The sequence below is a fragment of the Xylaria bambusicola genome, assembly GCF_022495145.1.
Source record: "Xylaria bambusicola strain CBS 139988 unplaced genomic scaffold F5B22scaffold_7, whole genome shotgun sequence".
In the NCBI taxonomy this organism is placed as follows: Eukaryota; Fungi; Ascomycota; class Sordariomycetes; order Xylariales; family Xylariaceae; genus Xylaria; species Xylaria bambusicola.
The window spans coordinates 106,308-129,638 of NW_025953560.1; the positions used below are offsets into that span (position 1 = coordinate 106,308).

The 23,331-nt window shown below is 50.1% G+C and overlaps 7 protein-coding genes across 7 annotated transcripts; 6 read left to right on the forward strand and 1 right to left on the reverse strand.

Moving 5' to 3' along the window:
- Positions 1 to 500: 500 nt before the first annotated feature.
- Positions 501 to 2,185, reverse strand: F5B22DRAFT_593996 (uncharacterized protein). Its single transcript, XM_047974017.1, has one exon. It carries the CDS (start codon positions 1,451 to 1,453, stop codon positions 941 to 943), a length of 513 nt encoding a protein of 170 aa, XP_047833784.1. The 5' UTR covers positions 1,454 to 2,185; the 3' UTR covers positions 501 to 940.
- Positions 2,186 to 3,955: 1,770 nt separating this feature from the next.
- On the forward strand, positions 3,956 to 8,065 carry F5B22DRAFT_593999 (uncharacterized protein). The gene is made up of 6 exons (XM_047974018.1): positions 3,956 to 4,842; positions 4,893 to 4,918; positions 4,979 to 5,083; positions 5,136 to 6,219; positions 6,277 to 6,396; positions 6,535 to 8,065. Exons 1-6 carry the CDS (start codon positions 4,318 to 4,320, stop codon positions 7,594 to 7,596), a joined length of 2,922 nt encoding a protein of 973 aa, XP_047833785.1. The 5' UTR covers positions 3,956 to 4,317; the 3' UTR covers positions 7,597 to 8,065.
- Positions 8,066 to 10,062: 1,997 nt separating this feature from the next.
- On the forward strand, positions 10,063 to 13,159 carry F5B22DRAFT_643361 (uncharacterized protein; the record flags this gene model as incomplete). The annotated part of the gene is made up of 4 exons (XM_047978255.1): positions 10,063 to 10,085; positions 10,367 to 10,502; positions 11,503 to 11,917; positions 11,988 to 13,159. 4 exons carry the CDS (start codon positions 10,063 to 10,065, stop codon positions 13,157 to 13,159), a joined length of 1,746 nt encoding a protein of 581 aa, XP_047833786.1.
- A 1,087-nt stretch (positions 13,160 to 14,246) lies between these two features.
- Positions 14,247 to 17,123, forward strand: F5B22DRAFT_594008 (uncharacterized protein). Its single transcript, XM_047974019.1, has 3 exons — positions 14,247 to 14,895; positions 14,959 to 15,119; positions 15,184 to 17,123. The coding sequence occupies exons 1-3, from the start codon at positions 14,650 to 14,652 to the stop codon at positions 16,706 to 16,708; spliced, it is 1,932 nt and encodes a 643-aa protein (XP_047833787.1). The 5' UTR covers positions 14,247 to 14,649; the 3' UTR covers positions 16,709 to 17,123.
- On the forward strand, positions 17,124 to 18,760 carry F5B22DRAFT_594009 (uncharacterized protein). The gene has a single exon (XM_047974020.1). It carries the CDS (start codon positions 17,352 to 17,354, stop codon positions 18,513 to 18,515), a length of 1,164 nt encoding a protein of 387 aa, XP_047833788.1. The 5' UTR covers positions 17,124 to 17,351; the 3' UTR covers positions 18,516 to 18,760.
- A 209-nt stretch (positions 18,761 to 18,969) lies between these two features.
- Positions 18,970 to 19,926, forward strand: F5B22DRAFT_643364 (uncharacterized protein; the record flags this gene model as incomplete). The annotated part of the gene is made up of 3 exons (XM_047978256.1): positions 18,970 to 18,994; positions 19,057 to 19,432; positions 19,668 to 19,926. The coding sequence occupies 3 exons, from the start codon at positions 18,970 to 18,972 to the stop codon at positions 19,924 to 19,926; spliced, it is 660 nt and encodes a 219-aa protein (XP_047833789.1).
- Positions 19,927 to 21,586: 1,660 nt separating this feature from the next.
- On the forward strand, positions 21,587 to 22,393 carry F5B22DRAFT_643365 (uncharacterized protein; the record flags this gene model as incomplete). The annotated part of the gene is made up of 3 exons (XM_047978257.1): positions 21,587 to 21,804; positions 21,893 to 21,958; positions 22,159 to 22,393. The coding sequence occupies 3 exons, from the start codon at positions 21,587 to 21,589 to the stop codon at positions 22,391 to 22,393; spliced, it is 519 nt and encodes a 172-aa protein (XP_047833790.1).
- Between the last annotated feature and the right edge of the window lie 938 nt (positions 22,394 to 23,331).

Sequence of the window (23,331 nt, forward strand, 5' to 3'; positions counted from 1 at the left end):
TTCCGATACGCTATCTGAGTAGTTCGGTAGGTAGTGTGGTATATTCGCAACTCGCAACTCTCTTTCTCGCAACAAGCCTTGGGTGGAGGAGATTGCACTTTGTCAACTCGCATTTGACTACCTATAAGTTATACTTAACTACATAGTACTACAAGTACTTACCTACTGTACACCACTGTCGGCATTGTGCAACATCACAGTAGACGCGTACAGTAGGCCCTACTGTGCAATAATGCAGCAAAGTACTCTCTTGGGCTATATTTAAAGGATCGTATTGCTTACACACAGGACTCTAAAAGCAGTACCTACCCAACGAGTAGGTACCAGGAGTCAGGAGTCAGGAGTATAGCAGGGTAGCACCAGTATGCAGGAATTAATCATCAGCCCCCAACAATGACCTCACCACCAGCCCCTTTCGAGTCTCTCGAGCTGCCACGAGTCGCTTAATCGATCGTGTCGCGCTTATTATTAAGGTAGACTGACTGGTTTTCTGTTTCTGCCCGCGAGATAGTAGAACGTGTACCTACATTGGATTCCACCGGCCCCCATCTTCACCATCCCCTCGGGCCGCTGCCGAGCGCTAGACGCCTTCGCACGTTTAATAGGCGCGGCGTCCAAACGAACGGATTGACACAGATCTAGGGCTGGGCGATTTCCCCTGCAGCTAGCGGTATACTGGTACCACTCTTCCTACTGTACATACAGCACGTCTCACCAAGGCGTTCGTTCGACGGGCTGAGGTGACGTAAGGTGCTCAGAAACCAAAATCCTCAGATGATACCTGTGACGGCCTGCCTACCTTATTTACCGATACACCATACGTGTGCATTGTTCAAGTAGTGTAAGTTCAGGTAGTTGGAGGAGCTCTTCGAAAAGCACAAGCGGTATCTACTAGCCGCACCGTGCTGCATCTCTGTTATAAAAATAGGACTTTTAATGCTTATTTGCCCAAGTGGGTGCTCCCGCACTCGGCAATAAGGCCAATCGCCGTCGAGAAAATGCCGTCTAAGCCCTCTTGAGTCGGCTTCTTCTTACCTGGCGCAAGACGTGCTCTCTTGGCATTAACTCTTGGCGCTGGAAACCAGGGCAGAACCCTGGGATCCTGGGACACTGGGACCCTTGGAGCCAATTGCTCGCCAATGGTGCTGCAAGTAAGACGATTATCAACCAGGAGGATTTGAACCAACAATTGCTCCCTGTCTCCAAACAGGTGCGGAAGCGCAATCAGAGAAGTCAACCTCTCCAAACCCAACGGCCGGGCTACAAGATGCTCCCGCACCATGCCGTTGATCTGGTGGTCTGAAACACGGAGACGGAATGAGTGACCCGAGGAAGAAAGCCTTACAGGGCCGGCTGGGTTGGACGAAATCGCCATGAGAAGGAGGTTTAATAGACCATGCGGTGTACGAGTAGACGACGGCCACAGAACAGGCCCTGAACAGGCCCTGAACATCTGTCTGCCTTGGGAGACGAAGTAACATTAGAAGGTTCCAAGAATCATCATGCTGAGCTGTGTTGTGCTTTGCTGTTCATGTCACTCATTGCCGGTGCCTGCTGTGTATCATAACGGCCAACCTCCGGCCGCGTGTATCTGCGTATGTAGGCGTATACTTGTTGTATGCGTCGTCTTCCCTTACACTGGATCAACGTAGAATCCCCCAACCCCAGCATTGGAGGATCCCGCCTGCTCACACCCTGCTCGCCAGTCGGGCGTTCTCCTGGATCGATTGAGGATCTTCAACGCTTCATCTCGTCAACGGGAGACACATGCACTCCCTCAACCCCGCGCCTCGCGTTACCAACAACGCCCACAACGAGCGACCCCCGTGTAAGCTGGGGTGGATATAATTGTTCCAGTGTAGTGTATGCAACCAGAGCCCAAGCTTACGCTGCCGTGCAATAGGTGTAGGGAAGTCTGCGCTAGGTACCTAGGCATCTCAGGATGGATTTCCGCACCCGGCATTTACGGCTCCCAGTTGTCTGGCCCAGTACACGTGTAACGCAATGCAGTGCGGTGCAGTGTCTTAGACAATCTTGAATAGAGGACCAGGTGTGCCATCTTGCGCAGCTATTGCCCGAGAAACCTGGCCATCTCAATCATCAATCAGATGGCAGTGCAAGACACAACTTGAATTATGGTTATAATTACATGCTTGCATAACCGTTTTTGGTGTTATGATCCGACTGCACGCACGCTGCTAGTGTGCTATACCGAACATTTACTAATACATGTAGTACATGGCAGACGTGTAGTACTTCTTGGGGTTACCTGTATGCAACCACAGACACCAGACCAGACTGCGCCTTGCCTGCCAGCAAGCGTAATAAGGATTAGATCCTAGCAGAGCTGTACGATGAGCTACCGACAGTAAACTACTGCACCGACCCAACTCGATAGCACTCGACCGAGAGATGCGTGGGCCGACCCTGAGACTACTGGTATCCCTTCAATGCCACGCAGATATATTCCTGACAAATTAGACCTTGATGGCGAAAGGGTAGCGTTGTCTCCAGCCAGGCGCCCGACCCTCTGCCGGGGCCGTGACCGGGACCGTGACCGGGACCCATCGGGGGCTCTGTCGCCAACAACACAATACGACCTGTGTTGTGACATACCGTCCATGGAGACCAAGGAGGTACTTCGTAGATAACACCATGAAGAACTTGGCCCAAGGTCGACACCTGTGGATAAGGCTCACAAGTGTCTTGCCAAACCATAGTATTGTCGTTCACGATGTTGCTGACCCCTGATGGTGAAACACACCAACAGTTTGTCTCAGCCATCATGTAACCTTGGGTGGTATACTTGTATCCCTCGTGAAATCGAGTCCCTTTCCAACGTCTATACCAGTATTGCACCTTTCACTACAACACTGCAACACTACAACAAGGTACAGTCTCCTACTGTATACTACCTACCCGCACATCCAGCTCTACGTCAGCGCATAGTCCACATGGCCCAGCGGCTGCTGTACAACTATCTCGTTAGCAACTCCAGAAGGCAGTGTGGTATGGCGTGCATTAGATAGACACATGCTGAAGAAAGCATGGAGCCACTTGCATGGTAACTACGGTATTGTTCTTGCTGTGCTACACTGCACTGCACTACACAACTTGATGGAATATGCCGCCACAACTCACCCAAAGTAGGTACTTGAACGCTCACTTGTGGTGGTGACTAACGCATCATGGTAACAAGGTGGTCCGCCTCTTCTAATTATGGCAGTCCTGGCACGACCCAGTCTCTCGGATGCGGGTCCTGCTTTGTGTCTCGTGCTCGTGATTCGTGAAGCAGCTCACACCACTCGACAGCACCATTCCCAGAGAAGAGATGCCTGTGGAGCGAGGGCCTCCTCCCCTCGCACGCTCCACCATAGTCTACGTAGTGTACCGACTATCTACTCGCCTATTTACATCTACAATACCACGGCGACGACAGCAGCGGGGACGGGGATGTGGGTTGGCCACGATGACACCAAGCTATTCCCCGGCGGGGGTTGGCGGATGTGGGCTCTTCGACCCATCATGGATGAAAGTACGTATGTTGGCCGTGGGAGTAACACGCGATGAAGAGGCAGGTGATGTTACAGACTACGGCGTAGGACTTGTTTGAAGTGGCCCGAAAGGAAGGCCTCGACAACTGGGAGAAGTCTCGACTGCCTTGATCTTCGTCGTCGTTGTCGCACAGTTGGCGAGTTACAAGTAGTTAGGTAAGGCGACCCGGCCTGCCAAGTCAAGCCTGTCGGCTCGGTCTGGCGCGCGACCTTCATCTCAACTCCATGCAGGCATCTCTTCCAGCTGACAGGGGTCTCACGTCCATCCATGCACGTCGGTCTGCACGTACAGGCCTGCAAGGCAACGGCCCAGCCTGCTCTGCCCCAACTTGAGGGTGGTAGCAGTCGTTGAATTCGGTCCCTATTTTATTTTAATGTTTTTTTTTGTCTTCTGTCTGTCAGCCAGTTTCTTGTCTCATTATCCGCATTCGATCGGCCCTAGATCTGAATATAGCAATGTCACGCAGCCTACCGTTACTTTTCTGCTGGTATTTCCGTCCTATTGCAGACGGAGACACTGGATACCTGCCCTCCAACGCTCGCAGAATACTAGCCAGGCCACGCTCATGAGAAGGCTGAATAGCTCGGGTGCCTTTCCTTGATCCACACCCCCCGTCAACTCACTCCCTCTCACGACCTATTCTAAAGTCTATACTTTATTTATCAAAGACAGGGCTGTGCGATTACTATTTTGTGTGGTTTGATTTCCATTTTGAGCCAAAGCCATAGCCTGAGCCTTTACACTTACACCTCTTTCGTAACCATGTCCGACTTGAGATATATCATGGACACCACGGACGATGAGGACCGCGGGAATGATAAGTACTCCCCTCGACCTGGTGCTTCCGACTTGGCTCGTAGTTCCAATCCTTCCTCCACGACTAAACAAAGTGAGGATAAGCTCCCATCATCTACTACTGACACGACCACATCCCAACCAAGACGACGTGGTCTATTGAGTCGATCTTCCAGATCTACAACGACCGTGTCGCCCACAACGACAACGGTGAAGACAGATAAAGCATCATCATCCCGCCCCTCCTTGACGGAAAGAGAAAGCGCTGGTAGTACTGAGTCGATGGATCCTGCTAGCTACGGAAGTTATAACCAAAGCTCATCGTCGTCAACAATGCCTCCGTCTGGTCGATCGAGTATAGCCTCCAGGCCAATGTCGAGTGCCCCAGGAGAAAGAGAGATCCCTGTCAAGCTGACCCCAATCACTGGACGTGTAAGCCGAGCCAAGAAGGGCGTGCCAGTTCACACATGCGACATATGCAAACCACCCAAGGTAAGCATCTTCAACTTCTGTCAGCCAAGAAACTTATTAATCACGCCTAGACATTCACGCGAGCGGAACACCTCAGGTAAGAGTTTTCGAAAGATGAGTGCTTATCTATCGAGGTCTTCGCTAACGTTGTGTGCAGACGACATCAATTGAGTCACAAGCCTGCTGCTTTTCAATGTCCCTGGCATGGCTGTGATAAAGTTTTTCACAGGCAGGACTTGCTTACACGCCACACTCAGAGACAGTAAGTCAACATGTCAGCCCTGTGTGAGGCTGCGGTTAACCATAGATGGCAGTGAACAAGATGATAGATCAGGGACGGATATGGCAAGTCATGGAAGTCGTGGACCGTCTCATACTCCAGTAGACAGCAACCCGTCTATCAACAGCTTCCCGCAAGCTCCTATGCTACCCGGAACTAGTGTGGCAATAGCAGATGACATGTCCGCGAACACGCCTTATCCTGGCAGTGCGTCGCCTTACCCAACGAGCCACCGCGGCAGCGTTTCGGGGCCAATGTCGCCTTCTTCACGCTCTACTCGGTCCCATTCAACTGGCTTCTCGCACTCGCAGGGTGATTACATCTTATCATCTGCTGCTCATGCTCCCTTCGGGATTCCCCCTTCAAGTATGGATGGTTCTCTTTTTCACACTAACTCTTACGGGCTGGAATTTCAACCGCGAAAGTCCCCATCATATACTTCCTACATGGGCTTGGAGGGCCTCCCTAGCTTGACAATACCTGACAGTAGTTTTCCAGGTCATCTATCTCAGGAGTCAAACTGGCCCTCCTCGGCCTCTGATAGTCCATATTCAACACCTGACAGAATGCGGCACTATGATTCGCCAAGCGCAGATATCCCCAATTCCGACATGTATTACGTTCCTCATCAGTATCCTTCGCCTCAGCCACCTATCTATCACCCGGTATCAGACTACACCACCCCTTACGATGATGCCTATTTCGATTATCCATCACACCAATTTCCTGTTCGTAGCCAGACCCCATCGACCGTTACGATTTCCGCTCAACCGGTTGAAAATTTAGTCACCCTTGGCCACTCAGTACCGGACGCCTCGGCGATACTAGGTCGTCAAAAAAGGGCGGCAGAAGTATTAAGTCCATATGCCGATGCCGCCCTTTTTGCGTCCGTGTTCCCGTCGACGGCTGCACTGAGCGCCATCCCCCATTACCTCGAGGTATACTGGAAGGGCTTTGACACCTTCTTTCCAATCGTTCACCGCCGCAGCTTAGAGACCTGTACCGATCCCGTACTGCGGTGTGCTATGGCCGCCGTAGGGAGTCAGTTTCTCCAAAGCAAGGAGGATCGCCTGAACAGCCATATCTTACATGGCTTTGCTTCGCAAGAAGCCCGACGTGTAAGTTGCATCTTCATTTATTTATTCTGGGAGCGTAACAAGCTAAGAATGTTGAAGCGTCCTCAGTGGAGCGTCCAAGTCATGCAGGCGATCCTTCTGTGCGAGTTCTACGGTCGGTTTAGAGGAGCGAAAGCAACATCCCGAGCGTCAGAGCCCTTCCAGTCGCTATACTCAAGAGTCAGTATTCCCTTCTTCTTTATCTTACCCTTGTCTGTAGATTCCCTCACATGCTTTACTATTCAGGATCATCTCTTTCGTCTTGTTCTGTCACCTCCCAACAAATATTGGCACCAATACTCAACGTCTTCCTCACAGGTGGCCGCCTCTGAAACATCATTTGATCACGACAACTCTGCTAGCACCAGCCCTCAACACTGGGACGAATGGATTAATGCCGAATCTCGCCGGAGACTTCTTGCTGCCTCTTTCATTCTTGACATACACACATCTATGTACCATGAGCACTCCGTTTTTCATCCTTTCGCTACTGCCACCCCCCCTATACCCCTAATGAAACACACTCAGCATCTTTGGACGGCCCAGGACCCAGCAGCATGGGAGGAACTACTAAGCTCAGAACCATCTCAACTTGGTTCTATAACAGTGGCAGATGAAGAAATTACTGCCAACCACGTTTCCACAGCCCTCCCCATGGACCTAGCGGTGTACCTGGCCTCGGAGGCACTCCGCCTCCCACGTCGCTCGCTCCCTTCAACCGTGGACTTCTCGACGTCACGTTTAGATCTCGACTCAACGCTACGGATACGTAGTTTATTCCCTAACTCACCAGTCGCCAACACCTACTTAGCTCTACACTATACCCCTCTCAATGACTTGCTCGCCGCCACCGGGGACAGCTGGCTATTTTCGAAAAAGATCCTCGACCAGGAAGTTTTCCAACGGCGCAAATTGATCGTCAGACACTGGAGTGGCAGTGCTCACGCAGGGGCTGCTTCGACATTCGCCGCCAAGGCCCTCCTGGGCTTCCTCGATCGTTCGTCTCAGAACCAATCCCCCTCTCCCATGGAGCAAAGCCGACAAATATCCGAACTATCAGACTACTGGGCCCTGTATGTCTGCACACTCATCTGTTGGTCTATCAACCGCACAAAGGGGCGGGATGCGTCTGCGTATCATAGTAACTCGACGTCTGGGAAATCCGAGAGCGACGCTAGAAGATGGCTGAAGACCGTGGCGAGCCTGGATCCCGAGACGGCTATCGATAACGTGCGGGCGCGGCGGGAAGCCCTCGGCGTCGTTGCGATGGTGCGCAGGCGACTCGAGCACGAGAGCAGCGGGGGCAAGAGCAAGCTGCTTGTCGATGCTATTCGCGTGCTCAAGTCTCTTGAAGATGATCCCAACAGGGCGCGTTTCTAGTTAGGAAAGGAGGTGCTTTGTTTCATTTCTTTCCTTATGACCCTTATTTCCATTTCTCACTTTTTGTATTTTCATTTCATTACTCTGTCTGACTAGTTATCTTTTCTTTCTCGGTTCATTTTTCTTCATCTCGTTTTCCTACATTTAATCCATGATCTACTTACTCATTACAGCATATATATAGACGCATGAGGGGAGCGGATACACAAACTGTAACACTATTTTTTTTTCTTTCCATAACGTATACATTCCATGGGAAAGGGGGTCGGTCGGTCAGGTTATGATCAAGAGACACACGTACGCATTGGACTACTATCGAGCGAGGGCGTTTACTATTCCATTCCTTATTTCTTCTCTTCTTCTTTCTACTTTCTCTCCATGCTTTCTTCATCTACAGCGGGCATGAGACGACGACAGGAACGATGTATGATAGTGTTTCGATTCTACATTCTCTTTTTTTTTTTTTTTTCTCGCTCTTCCCATACTGCTCTCTTCGAGGATACGATAGGGGCACACGTGGAATGACAATTCGAGGTCGTCGCCACCACGGATAACACAAAACAAAATACCATCCTTTTATCTTGATGACTAATTTGTCACATTTTCTTGACTTTTGCTCGCTTTCGGAGTTTAAAAACATTCCATTTTGGAAGTACTCATGCGGATTTTAGACGAGATAGATACTTACTCATGCACATTTGATGTACAGTACAGTGCAGTGCCCAGACGTGGACGAAGAGGCGGTAAAAACCTGATGTGCGCATTGTCCTGCCCGTCCTCGTTGAAGAATTATGTATGTCGTGCAGAGGCTTATCGGAGCCAATTCCGGCGAAGACAAATCATGTACACGCAAGCCCCATAGCGACCGACAGTAATAGCGGTCTGTGAATGCTTTCCTGCCTCTTGTTTTTTTTTCTTACCTTTCGGAGAGGATTTGCCAAGGGAGCCTGCTCTCACTGTTGTCCAATGACGTAGGGATGCCTTACGTGCCGGGCAGATACCCGTGAGTACATAAAAGGTGGAATACAGTACTGCAAACGGCCTGCAACGGTTGGAAGAGGAGAATTTAAAAAGGGTCCAATTTAGAGGGACCAGATTGATTACGACGGATGGATGGACTCGATAAGACGTTGAAGGGGAAAAGTTGGTGCCATGCAGAAGACAGGGTGGTAGATACCACAGTGGTAACGAGCTCTCTTCTTACTTACTTACAAGCACGCTACCCTGCGAGGTTCATTCACACCCAAAGTATTCAGGCGTTTTCATGTAAGTCTGTCTGCCTTGCAGTTCTCAATCCAAGTGTAATCAATATTGTACATCCATCTATTACATACTTACTTAGAAGACATGTCATACAGTAGGTACTTAGTGGCAATATATAAGTCTCAATTGATCACGTCTTAGCGCCAGCAAATTGAAGTTGAAGCTTGTGACGAGAAGAGAAAGACAGGCAGAGATCGTGATGCATGCGGGTCATAGTGGGACACGCTAGCCACCAGTTAGGTCATATCTGTGTTAGGCGGTCATGAGAAACTGCCAGATACATAGTAGATAAAAGTAGGGGTACTTCCTTAATCCCTGATATATGCAGGATAACACACTCCACATGTAGGGACGTTGGGAGCTTGGATTAGTACCTATACCTGAGTACATACCTCCTAGGTCTGTATCTTTATTGCAGCTACTAGAGGCCCCAGTACACACCTTCTAACCGATCACTCTCAGATAGAACAGAGCAAGTAACTTGATACGCAGAATGTTTATGTATATATATATATATATATATATAATCGATGGCGACTATATAGAGGCAGGCAATTGTTACCTGGCGTAGTCCTTGCGGCGTAACACAGCCGGCGGGGTGGTTGAGGTCCGAGGGTAGTTCGTGTCTGATTGACGTCGTGCGAACGAGTGGGCTGCCAGCTCAGGCATTTCACCCCTGGCGTCCCCTATCTTTTGCCCTGTCCTGCCCTGTCATCATTCCAATGTATGTACTAGATACTGTAGCAGCGTGTAGGTAATTACCTATGTATATATGCCTAGGTAGGTACCTGGTTAGTATTGACCAGAGTGCTGACTGTCTGACTGGCCTTTACTGAGTTGAGACCTAACTAAGCCTTCCAAGTTTTCTCCGCGCTTCCCGCTAAGCACAAAGGAGATTTGCGCTAGTGCAAGGAGCTCTCTTCCCAGCACAAGGAACCTACTAGCAAGCTCCAGATAGGTATCTCTTCTGATAGCAGACGGGAGTTCTTGCGCAATTCCTTCTGTTTGTCCATCGAGTTACCTACTAAATCTTCGCTATCACTATTTTTCCTACCTACCTCCTACCTGTGCGAAGCCATCATTCGTCTTTGCCATAAGCCTGTTCTATCCAAAGGAAAAGGAAGACCGAAGAAGAGGGATATCCTAGTTGTTCTATATCCCATAATCATTTCCTCTGTACCTCGTCTACGCAATCCTGCGACTATGGGGAGCTTTGTTTTCAAGTGGTAAGTCAGAACACCACCAAGATGGCTTGTGGCCAGCGACGACACACATAGAGGAAGAGCAGAGCAGCAGAGCACATCTATCATGGGAAACTACCTACTTATCCATGACCGACCGTCTTGTGCGCTCTGTCCTACAGCCTGCTTCGCATTGCTTGTCGCATGCGCGCCTCGTTCCTTCGGCTCGTCCCCTGGCTGATGGGTCCCTGTAACACTCGGGCTGTCGCCTCGTGCGCATAATTGAGCAGTTCGCTAACGGGTCGTTCGCCGTTGCTCTGAAATAGGGATCATCCTGCCAGCGAAGTCTACGTGACTGGCTCTTTCGACGACTGGAAGAAGACGGAGAAGCTAGAAAAGGTTGGCGACCATTTCGAGAAGAACGTCTCCCTACCCGACGCTTCTCGCAAAATCGATTACAAGGTTCGTTGCTTCATCTATAATCTCTACGTCGCCATTCTTCAAGTCATCTGTATTTCTTGCTATATGCTTCTGTCCTCCTCGATGCCAAACCATGTTCACCGCCATTCGAAATCGCATCTAGCCATACATAGGGCTGGACCGCGGGGGGCGCTGCTAGGTGATTCAAGTGTCGGCCCTGGGTACAACCTATCTAGGTAGGACCGCCGGGGCTGCCTGCCGCTACTTCCAGCCTCCCAGCAACGCCTGAACGAATCTTTTTACTGCGCCATCATTGTCGCCTCTCCCAATTGCACGCCAAATGTCTAGTTATTCCTCTACGATCTTGCAATGTGAGGCAAGTTGCCTAATCATCCGTCTCTCGGGAGCATAAGCCTATAACACGATACCTATGACGCAATCCGGACAGGGTGTTCCCTGGCATTTTCTAGGCATCTATTTGGGTGGTTCGAGCGGCAGTTCTGATAGGTCAATTGGGGTCTTATGCATTGCTCCAAATCGAAACTTTGTCGCGGAGGGCATGCACCCTTCCAGCAAGTGCTGTGTATAAGTCCTCGGAAAACTGGATGCTCCCGTAAGCCTGTGATCGGCTCTCCTACCTACTATGCCTTTGCCGGCACAGAGGCACATGGACAATCTCAGACATTGCGAGCCAGCGGATAGGCGCGTCATAGCGGGGCTGGCATTCTTGTGCTTTTCTGCGTGTTCATTCTGGCCCATGAGATGAGATATGCGAGCGGAGGCGTAGCTATCCTGCAGCCTCCCTACATTGCTCTAGTTCGCTTGCCATGGATGGTGGTCTTGCGTAGTCTCTGCAAACAGGTTGTTTGCTAAAAGTGTAGTATGCTGTACTAGGCTTTGTCTTAATTTTAGCCCCAGCCTCGAAGTCTATTTGGTTTCAGGTTTTCTCAGACATTGTTTTAGCCCCCAAGCTAGATTTTATCCTACCTATAACTTGTTTATCGCCCCGCCACCTGCCCGTACTAATTCGAACCTTTTCTAGTTTGTTGTCGACGGTGAATGGGTAGTTGACCACACTGCTCCTAAAGAAACGGACGCAAGCGGAAACGAGAACAACTTTCTGACCCCTGAGCGAATCATTTCTGAGGCTCCCGCTACAACCGCTATAATGAGTTCTGCTGCCCCAGATTCCACCACAGCCGCCCTAGCTGCCTCTGCTCCCTTAGAAAAGGAGACTGAGGGAAAGAAGACTGCGGATGTCGGGAATTTACCTGGGACTTTTCCCGAGACACCTGCTGCTGAATTCGGTGTCAACCCACTTCCCGCTGCCGCAGGCGCTGTGAACCCTATCAAGCTTGCGCCCGGTGAGAAAGTGCCAGAAGGATTGGCTGCTGAGAGTACTACCAGCAACGTCAAATTAGATCCTGAATCGTATGAAAAGAGCGACGCACTCCCAGGTATGTTCCTATTGTGGATATCTGTGTTACATTTGTTATGCCTGAGTTTAGGATGCTGACTGGAAATAAGGAGGTGTCCCCGTCATTCTCTCTTCGGCTGCTCCAGAATCCACCACTGCAGCTCTAGCAGCTGGGGTCCCCATCGAAACCAAAGTGCCCGAGATTGTTAAAGAAAGCCAAGAGAAAGCACATGCCGACCCCGAGGCGAGCGCAGTGCCTGAAGAGGTTGAGGAGAAGGCAGCTGTTGAGAAGGAGCTTTTAGAAAAAGTGAAGGCGGCCCCGACAACCTCTGAGGGTACTGCAGGTCAAGGAACCGAAAAGACCGAGGATGTCGTTACTCCGGGCGAGGCTGCGGCCTCTATTGCTGCTGCCGTATCTGTGGCTGCTGGTACCGCTGTTGCTGGTGCTGCCGTCGCTAAAGATACTGCTGTGGAAAAGACACAGGACGCTCTTGCGGCGGCTCAGACTAGTGCTACTTCGGCCGCTGCGCAGCTTCCTGACTCGGTGAAGGAGAAGTTGCCCGAGTCTGTTCAGAACGCAATTGGCACAACGCAGAAAGAAGAGGTTAGGGAAGAAGTTTCGCCTGAGGCACCTGCTGAAGTAAAGGCATCTATCACCGAGGCTGGCAAATCTCCTGAGGCAGCCGCCAACACAGAGGCCGTCGAAGAGAAGAAGGCTGTCGAGGCCGAGCTATTGAGCCAAATTAAGGCTGTTGATTCGTCTGCAAACGGCGAGCCTCGCGAAGAGATTTCGTCCGAAGTTCCCGCTGCGGTTAAAGAGTCTATTGACGAGTCTGGAAGATCTCCTGAGGCCGCTACGAATACGGAGGCTGTTGATGAGAAGAAGGCCGTTGAGACAGAGTTACTAAAAGAGGTTAAGCCTACAGAGACGATCGGTGAATCAGCTAAGAAGGAGGAGGCCCCTGCGGCAACTGAGGCTCCAGCGATGAAGGAGACTCCAGCTTTGGCGGTACCGGCAACGACGGAAGCGCCGGCTACATCAGTGGCTGCTGCTACCACAGAGACCCCAGCTGTTGACACATCTAAGCCAACGGAGCAGACGGCGGCAACGAACGGTTCTAAGGCCGCTGCTGATCCAACAACACCCGCCAAGCCAGCTGAGCCCAGTATTGCATCGTCCAGCAAGGCTGGCGATAGCCCGGCCACAGGAGAAAAGAAGAAGAAGAACCGACTTAGCGCCATGTTCGGAAAGGTGAAGGCAAAGTTCTCCCACAAGGATTAAATTGGTCTAAGGACTCCGGCCCGTCTGCTTTTTCCATCCGTGTAACCGGTTGTTATTTGGTTCGGTTTGATTTTCCCCGTTTTGAAGCTCATGATTCCCCTCAATGCGTCTCCCACTCTAGCAGATGACGATGACGATGGCGGATCGGCATCGCGCAAGCCCTTTTTTGGCATCTTAATGTATATACCATAAAATATCTATCGATACAACTTGAAGTTTGCTTGTACCTGTCTTAACGCGAAATGGTAATGTGGTTGAAAGCATCTTGGACCACGAGCAATGCGTATATGATGGGTGGGTTGATGATTTTTATAATTGCTGTTATGGCTGAATCTTTTCTAATGTAGTGAGGGGGTTTCCTTGTTACCTGTGTATGATGTTTGCTATATGGTAGTTGCGAAACAAACAGCCTACGCTTGGAAGCATTGCGTTTGAGGTGGTACGGTGATACTGGATAGAGGGATGGCGTATAATAATATAACTTTTACACCTAGGTAATGATGAGTATTATAACTCCCTTCCCCAGATGTGCTTATTGGTGATATAGTTTTTAAGATATGAGTTTGGTTTCAGCATGAAGGTTATTAATGGTGTTGAAGTTGTGAGATTTCTGTTACGATCGAAAGCATCGGGTAGGAAAAGCAAGCGGAAAGGGAAGTCCTCGTCGAAGAGAACATAGGTGATACGATACTACCGTCCCTACTACGAAGGTAATTAGGAGGAGAGCGGGTGGTGTTAAGACAGGCTGGCACTGTCATGTGCTATGATTATAGTATTAAAAGGATTGCGATTTAGGAATAGCTCTCTATCAGTGTATGTAATCTGAAATAATTGGATGATCGTATTATTGCTGTTCTTTTCTACTATTTCTTTCTATATTATCTTGCTCTATCTATTCTTCTGTTATTTCGAGATGTTATGTGTTAGTCAGCTGGGGGTTTAAATGTATCTGTAATGTAAGTACTATGTACCTACTGTAGGTAAGTGGGGTATGTACCACTTTGCAGTGGCGCTGTAGAGTGGATACCTACTTCGGTACTCTTCGGGTTAGCAGCATCCAGGCTATCTCGTCACCACGGTCAGACAGGTGCAGCGTCGTCTGTACTTGGGCCCCGCCAAGTCGTGACTCCTTCCTCGGATCATGCTAGGTTAACTGACTGTATTCCGGGCCCGTCGACCCATCGACCAGCCGTCCCTGGGGTCCGTTCGCTCGGAACCCTTCCTACCTACTCTACCATAGCACACTACATACAAACATCTTCCTTTTCCGTCTTCACCAGCCATCACGACCGATCACGAGCCATCTGATTATCGGTGACGGGACTAGGAGGTAGTCGTTAAGTGGAGGTATATACCCGGCAAGCCCCTTCTCACTTCAGAGACGCTTCAGAGAGACTCGCCCATCTTTCCATACATCGTCCCGACTTGGGATCAAAGTATCTAATTCGTCACAAGAAACGCCACTCCCTCTTCTTCTCCTCGTAACCACGATGAGCTCTAGTGGTTCGAGCAACCCGGGGGCCAAATCCCTTTCGACTCCGACGTATAACACTCCGCCACAGCAGATATCCACTCCCCAGTCCAGCTTCGAGTCTAACTCGCGACGATCCGGTCTCTCAAACCCGTCCCTCTCATTCCAAGCCGGTCCCAGGAAAGGGCAAGGGTCGAGGAGACAACACCGCACTCAACGACGGCCAAACGGGAACCTAGATGATGACGGCGACATGGCCGAGATTGTAAGCTGATACGAGCAAGAAAATCGTTTGTCTCTAGAATCTTTGCTAACCACGGTGAAACAGAGAGCGGTCCGGAATGCCACAAGTCGCCGTGGGCAAACTTCCATCACCCATCTTCTCAATTATTCCGTCCCCTCGCGTTACTACCAGGAACATCACAGAACAACCCGCCGTCATCCTACATGGAGTAGTGGTTCCGGCCATCATGCCGCAGATAAGGCCAGGTTTGTCATTGCTTTGACCCCTGTTCTATCCATGCAGGTCAAGTACTAAGGCATGATGGAATAGGTTTGTCCACGCCAACTACCGCTTTGTAGTCTCGCCAACTGGCGATTACCGCCTACAAGCCGCCGATGCCGATAAGCACCTCGACTGGTCCGATGTGCTTCAAATCATTGCGTCTTCGAAATCCCAAACGACGTCTTGCCCCATATGCTTCTGTGATCCTGTGGCGGCTCGCATGGCTCGCTGCGGTCACATTTTCTGCTTGCCATGTCTCTTGCGGTTTATGAATTCAACAAATGATGATGAGCCTGCTCCCAGGAAAGAGGCACGCTGGAAAAAATGCCCTATATGTGATGACTCATTTCGACTCGCCGAAACTCGGCCTGTTCGTTTCTACGAGGGGCAGGAGAACCCCTTACCCGCCATTGGGGAAGACGTTGTGCTGCGGCTAATGGTGCGCGAGGCCGGTTCTACATTAGCACTTCCGGATGAAAGCGGTAGTGACGTTGCAAACATGGGCGAAGACGTCCCGTGGCATTTCGCTGCTAGCGTTTTAGATTATGCCCGGATTATGAAGGGCACGAATCAGTACATCATTGAACAGTTCGAGCGAGAAATAGAAGATCTACAACGGCAAGCTCAAGAAGATGAGATTCAGTTTGGTGTTGAGGAGGGTGATTGGCCACAGCGTGCGGTAAGAGCAATTGGTACCGCAATCGACAAATTGAAAGAGCAGATATTGGATACGGAATCCATCGCTGCTTCAGCAACGTCGAAATCGAAGCAGCCTGCCAAACAGAAATTCCACTTCTACAATGCACCGCCACACCTTTACCTGTCGCCCCTCGACATTCGCATCCTCAAGACAAAGTTTGGCGACTTCTCAAATTTTCCGTCGACCCTTCTCCCCCGTGTTGAACATATATCAACAGGTCATGTAGTAGACGATGCCTTACGGAAACGAGCGAAGTATTTAGCTCACCTTCCTCAGGGCTGTGTTGTGAGCTTTCTGGAGTGCGACTGGACCGACATAGTACCTCCTGAGATTCTCGAAACGTTCTCGAATGATTTAGAACGGCGAAGAAAAGTACATCGAGACAAAACGGCGCAAGAGGATCGAGAAAGACTGCAGGCAGAACGCTTAGAAGCTGCTGCCATTGGTCGTAGTACTCGGCGCCATTTCGATAATCTCAACGGAGATGGTTTTGAACCTACTCCTGTGATGAACTCAGATGATTTCCAACCCCTGGGCCCGCCGGCTGGAACTTCCCCGCCCAACCCTCGACCAGGATTCGAGCAGCTTGCTGATATGTCTACGAGCCCGTCCACCTCAAGGACGGTATGGGGCACTCCAGCTGTTGCCGTTTCACCCGATCTTGGACCGGTCCCGGATCGACAGGTAGAGGATGGATGGCTTAAAGAAGACGACTTCCTTGGGGCAGCGGAGATTGCTATGCAGATGGAAGCCTTTGGTATCAATGGTGATGGCTCAAGCCCGGGGCCAAGTACACCAGGAGCAGGCGGCGGTAAGAAAAAAAAGAAACAAAAAATCACCCTGATGAGCACTGGTGGTCGCCGGGGCACATGAACGGCCCAAACAATATGCAAATGGCATATTCATCTAAGAACTTCAGAATGTTCTTGTATTCTAATCACAGTCTGGGCATCCTCAGGGTAATGCTTGGCACATGCATGCTAGGGGTGAATTGATATCGCTGCCAGCGGCAGCTAGGTCTCGAAATCCATACTGCATAGAGAAATGCATTTTGATGATGATTTAAAGTAAAAATCACACATGCTGTTTAGCACTCAAAGTATCAAATATCTATTTTAATCGAGACTAACTAGACAAGAGCGGTTAATATTCACGAGACTTTGCCCGTCGTTACCTACCTATTGACCATCGTCTTATCTTATCTCCAACTCCCCGCTTGCTAACCCGTGATATACTTTAGGTGCATGGTTAGATCCTACATACAGGTAGGTAATCTCGTGTGTTCGTATGTTCCTTATCTACTACTCAGTTACCTCTATAACTATATACATACAAGTAGTCAGTCTCTCGTTAAAAAAGCAAAAGAGATAATTCCAGTTGTCGTTAATTATATTTCTTATAACTACTTACTCACCGTCTTCAATAAAAATTGTTGAATCAGTCTTCGCGCAAAGGGAAGCTAGCTACATACCTATATTACTTACTTACGTACCTACCTACCTAGCTAGTTCAACCCATGGACGACGGCGACGATAATCACCTCGCGCCACCCCGGCTGCACATCGACCCCCCGCTCTTCAACTCGGCTAATCCGTGGGCCACGACGCTGGAGCATCTACGGGATCTGTACAGATGCGGGGCCACGGGCGCCGTGACGACGCGGACGGCGCTGTTAGGGGAGCACGGGTTCCCGCATGACGATGAACTGCATCGGTTTGCGTTCTTCGAAAGCGGGACGCATCGCGCTGGCGAGGGGGAGGCGGATGCGAGTCTGAATAATTTGGGGTATAGCCCGGTTCCGCTGGGCGCGTATCTGGGGTATATACGGGTTATCGATGAGGAGGAGGAGGGGAAGAAGAAGAATAGTGGGGATGAGGTGGTGGATGGAAAGGGGGGAGGGAAGCCGTTCATCGTCTCCGTCACGGGGTCCCCGGACGAAGTCGCCGAGTGCTACGCCCGCATAGCGCGCGCCGCGGCAAAGGTATCTGCCGTCGGAACACTCGCCATGGAGATCAATCTCAGCTGTCCGAATATCCCCGGCAAGCCGCCGCCTGCGTACGATGCGGATGCGCTGGGGGTGTATTTGGAACGTGTTGGGAGGACTGCTGCGGGGGTAATGGGTGAGGGAGGTGAAGATGGGAATGGGAGGAAGAGGATCCCCTGGGGAGTTAAAACGCCGCCGTATACGCATGCTGGACAATTCGAGATGTTTGTGAGGGCGCTTAGGGATTGTGCTGTGCCGAGGGGGGTTGCGGTGAGTAAGAGAGAAGGCGGGGAAGGGGAAGGGGAAGGAGAGAGGGTGTGCCCGCTTAGTTTCGTCACGGCTACGAATACGCTTGGTTCGTGTCTTCTTCTGGAGACGAGTGAAGATATCGATGGGAGCGGCAGTGGAAAGGGAGGGCCGGTGTTGCCTGGGCTGGGCATTGGCGGGCTTGCCGGGGCGCCGCTGCATCCGCTTGCGCTGGGCAATGTCGCGACTCTGAGGCGGATGCTGGATGAGAACCCTGCGACGAAGCATGTTGCTGTGCTCGGCATTGGAGGCGTCGATGGCGTTGATGGGTATAGGCGGATGAGGAGCGTCGGTGCGTGTGCTGTGGGCGTGGGAACTGCGTTGGGGATTAAGGGATTGGGTGTTTTTGGGGAGATTGAGAGAGGGTTGGCCGGTGTTTGGGAGGTTTGAATGTTGGCTATTTGTTTCGTTCGTGGGGCGACGATGTGATGTTATACAACATGCCCGCATCTATGCAGCGACTTTCAGCAGACATTACGGGTAGGCAAGTGTGTGGGTGTTGTGTAAGATTGCACGAGATAACCTACACGTTCGCAGCATTCGCAGAACCCTTTGTTATGTTACCTATTCTATGAGATATTTCATGATACTTGCCTTTAGCTTACTTGATTTCATATGAATATTTTACCGTAGAGTCATGTTGTTCATTCTGACTTCGTGCAGCTACCTAGCTGCTGACTTTCGTCAAGAGACTCCCGACTCAATGTGGCAGTGGACGTCAACATGATTTTTTATATCATACCCCTCACCACGCCACAAGCATTAGAAGACCCTCCCTTATCCTCCAGTAATCAAAACCTGCTCAATTATATCTCGACAGTAATCTTCAGTTTTTCGAAAAATCATGAGTGAACATACGCCATTATTCGGTAAGTTTGAACTTCGTCAAAACTAGCATGAGGCGGCAAGCGGCTCATGCTCACACCAACAGCCAAGAGCGTTATGTATAAGGAAGGGTATAGATTAATATTCGTTTTTACAGCCCGGCCCTCTCTTTCCGATCGCGACGACCATCACGATGAAGGTGAGCCCAATGGCGCGAGGAGATCGTATATCCAACGTGCGCGCGCGCAGACGAGGCGTTTCTTCTCGTCACGTGCAAAGCACTGGGTTATCCTGTCGCTCATCCTACTCGATGTCGCGGGCATCTTGGCGGAGATATTCATCGCGCTTATTACATGCGAGCTGCACCGGCGAGACGAAGCTTGGGTCGCGCCTACAATGCAGGGATTGACTGTGTTTGCGCTCACTATGAGTTGTGTGTTCATGGTTGAGTTGGGCCTGTCTGTTTTTGCTGATGGGTTGAAGTGAGTCTAAGTATTCCTTCAGTGTTTGTCTACGCGTGTATCTACGATTCAGTCTGACTACATTTGCCTGGGTATAGAGGAACGATTTCCCCCGGATTAGCATCGGGAAATTGAGTGAAAAAAAGAAAACAAGCAAGCAAATGAGAGACATGCTGTGCGATTTCCAATAACCCGTCTTCCACCGTAATGTGGCGCTTGACTAACTTGCTGCTGCATGGCGCAACGCTCTTACCAGGTTCTTCTCCAGCTGGTTCCACTGTCTAGACGCCTTCGTCATCGTGGGGAGCTTCGCTGTCGACCTCCTCGAGCATGGCATCGCCGAGGAGATCGCATCGCTCGTCGTCGTGCTACGGCTGTGGCGCTTCGTCAAGATCGTGCAGGAGTTCTCGATCGAGCAGCAGGAGCTCACCGAGGCGCTGCGTCAACGCATCGAGGACCTCGAGGCGCAGGTCGGGGACCTTGAGGCCCGGCTGCCGTTGCGTGAGGAACGCTGACATTGAAATGCCAAGTCCACGTTGTTACCGTCATCCGGGGTTTGCCTATTTGGCTGTTCCCCTTTCGCTGCCTGCCTATACTCTGCTATATCAAGTGTAGCGGAGGTAATTTCCAATGGTCTGCGACACTAACTCCAATATCACTCTGAGCGGAGATTTGGGCCGCCGTCTGCATGGGCCTATGTACGTGAACTTACCTACCACACCGGTAAGAACCTTATTCTCAGCCGTTGAAAGACGAGGAGCGAGATGTTGCCACGCCTAATGGATATATATCTTTTATTTCCACATGGACACAACTTATACGAAGCGGCCACGATTCCACACCGCCGCTATCGCTTGTTTATTATGTTTCAAATATTAATCTGCTGTACATGTGATGTCTAATTGCGCCAATCAGTGACCGTCCTATAATAGCATGGGTCAGTCATATCTTGATGAAAAAGTTGTTCTCGACCACTTTCCCCTGGCTAATTAATGCCCCTGTCTACTGTCAAAACCTGGTCATCTCATCCCAAGCTGCTAGCCAGTACAGAAAAAAAAAAAACGTGCCAACTACACGTAGAATTTAGACGCTGCATTTGACAGATATCGGCGGCATTGCCAGTGCATACTCTATGCACTGTATTTAGCGTAGCATTCACATGCATTCAGTTCACCTATACGAGACGTAGCATGGAGTGTAGGTAGAGAGAAGGTTACATTCAAGAAAGCAGGTCTCGGCCCCCGACACATTCCACGAGTCTCTGGTTTCTGGGTCGGCCGGTAGACATTTCGATCTGCCTGCCATCGTCACCATCACCTGCATCGTAGCTGTGCGACCTCGAATTTCGGATTGATCGGTCAATCATGATGTGAGAATGCAAGCCTCGTTTCCTGGGCTCCACGTCGTCCAGGTAGGTGGGATTTGCTGGCGCCAAACGGTCGTGATACGGTAGGGTTCGTCTCATTCTTTATGGATTCATTATGAGATAGCACCGGTAGTTGACTGCCCTTATCTAAACTCACTACTACCTAGTAACCAACAGTGCCATACATGGTTGACATCTGAACTTTACTAGGTAGCTGACATCTGATAATCTCGCGACTGCATATGTACAGTCCAAGACGAACAGAGCGAAGCTCGAGGACCACATTTATCGACGACATATGGTAGGTAAGAAGGTCAGGTCTAGGGTGTTACGAACAACATCAGAATGCTCCGGCTCCAAAACCTTTCACGCCACGAGATCTTTCTGCTTGTAGGAGACGGCAGACGGCACGCATCATGTATTGAAGAACTTACCACGGTAGGCATTTCCCCTCGGAAACAATGCGCATGGCCGAATTGGGTTCGTTCCCGTTGGGACCCCTTCTCGCGCCAAGAGATCCGTGCTCTCGAGGCGCCATGACTCTCTGGGATAGATATCGTGTTATTCCTCCCATGTCTCTTCGTCCACTTACTCCTGTTTCTTCTTTCTTTCTTTTTTCTCCCTTAGTTAGGTATATACTCTATCTACACTACGCTCGCTTTCATACACGTTGTGGTTGGTTTATACTACGCTCGTTAGTAGCCATCAGCTCTTTCTCCTCAACGCTTTCTCCTCGTATCATAATTTAAATACATATATACATACACACCACCGCTTATCCCAGCGATAAAAGTAATAGTAAAGACATAATGAAGACCACGACAAGCAACATCCTCTCCATCGCCATTCTGGCGGCTGTCTCCGTCTCGGCACAGACCACGGCTACGACCACGGCGTCGTCGGGCACTTCGACCTGTGCTGCCCAGAGCATTCTCGATGCGTGCCTCGACACCACCGAGAGCTACGTGGCTCTGTGCCAGACCACGGATTATACCTGTCTCTGCGACAAGTACACTGCCATCATGACGTACGTGTCCCACGTAGCTGAGTTACCCAGACGGGAAGAGGAGCAAACATCTCGTTGTGGTGTATAAGACTAAATGATAGACGAATAGGTGCTTTGCCAACTGCCCCAACGATAGCCGGTCGTCTTCCCTAGAGAGTCAGCGAGAGCTCTACTGGTGAGTACACATATCTCCTTTTATATATATCTTAAACCACTTATTTTCATCCCCCTTATTACCCATTCGCATGTATATCTCATGATATCTGTATACTATACCCGATCATGCTCAATGTTCATATATATACTCTACTCCTCATATATATATATATATATAAATATGAACTCAAAGTAGACCTAACTGACCTTTTCAAATAGCGCCAACGCAAGCGCCTTCGCGACCACGACCACAACCTCCGCCAAGACCGCAAGCAGCACCGACTCCAGCGCCACGCCGACGAACACCAAGGAATCGGCCACGTCGTCTCACGCGGGTAGTGCCACCCGGACGTCCGCCGCCGCCGAATCGCCCACCGGGGCCGCGGGTTCTCTGCAGCGCGGAACGGGACTTATGGGCGCCGTGGCTGGTGTGGTTGCTGCTGCGCTATTGTAAATGTGGTGAAGGGGAAGCTGGTTTTCAAGGAATGGGGAGTATAGGAAAGATAATTGTACCTAGGTGTTAATTTATTTTGAGTTGGTCGATGCGGTGATGTATTTGGTCGGTGGAGTTTAATGCCGAAATCGTTTGATGTTGTTCTCGGGCTTCGTAGAGCCTCCTTTTGACTTTCTTCCTTAGTTCTAATTTGAGTGAAGGAGGGGGTTTTTTTTTTCTGAATGTCTTGATGTTTTAAGGGGGTAAGGTGTTTCGTGGAGAAGATGAAAATGGTGCTTGAGATTCTATATGACAGATGAGCTGGCCGGGGGAGTAAAGTGAGAGCGAGAAGATTGGGAGAGAAGTGTGTAGGTTCTCGTCCAAATCACTCGACACAGTGTCTTCGCCTGTTGACTGCCTGGCATAAAACTGAGAACATTACCCCAATCTCTAAAAAAGCTCGAGCTACAATGTCCTGGGATTTGTAGCCTGTGCATTCATAGAATTATAATTGTTTGACATATTCGGAGATCTACACTTATTTCTTGCCCATGAACTCCCTGTTCCGTACACGATCTGTATAAGTCGACTTACCTTTTAAGATTGCTTTTTTTTTTTTTTTTTTTTTACCTTTCCCTGAAACAGGACTACATGAGATTCTTACGTCCAATCTCATCGACGAATGAAGGCCGGACTCGAACAGGTGAAGGAAAAAAATACAGCAATGTTTCGGGTATTCTCTCATGTATAACACCTAAGCTTCGGTATGCTCCCAAGACCGTACCCAATCATCTATCGTGGCTCTGCGACCCAGCCTTTCTCTGAGCTCGAAAAGTCATCAGACATTTCTCTCGGTCCACGGCTACATGTGAATCCTACAGGCACGTGCGTGAATGAGTATGCCAGAGTTTGATCATCGTCCCTCGGCTGAGGTTAATAGAAGGTGAGGAGCAGATAAA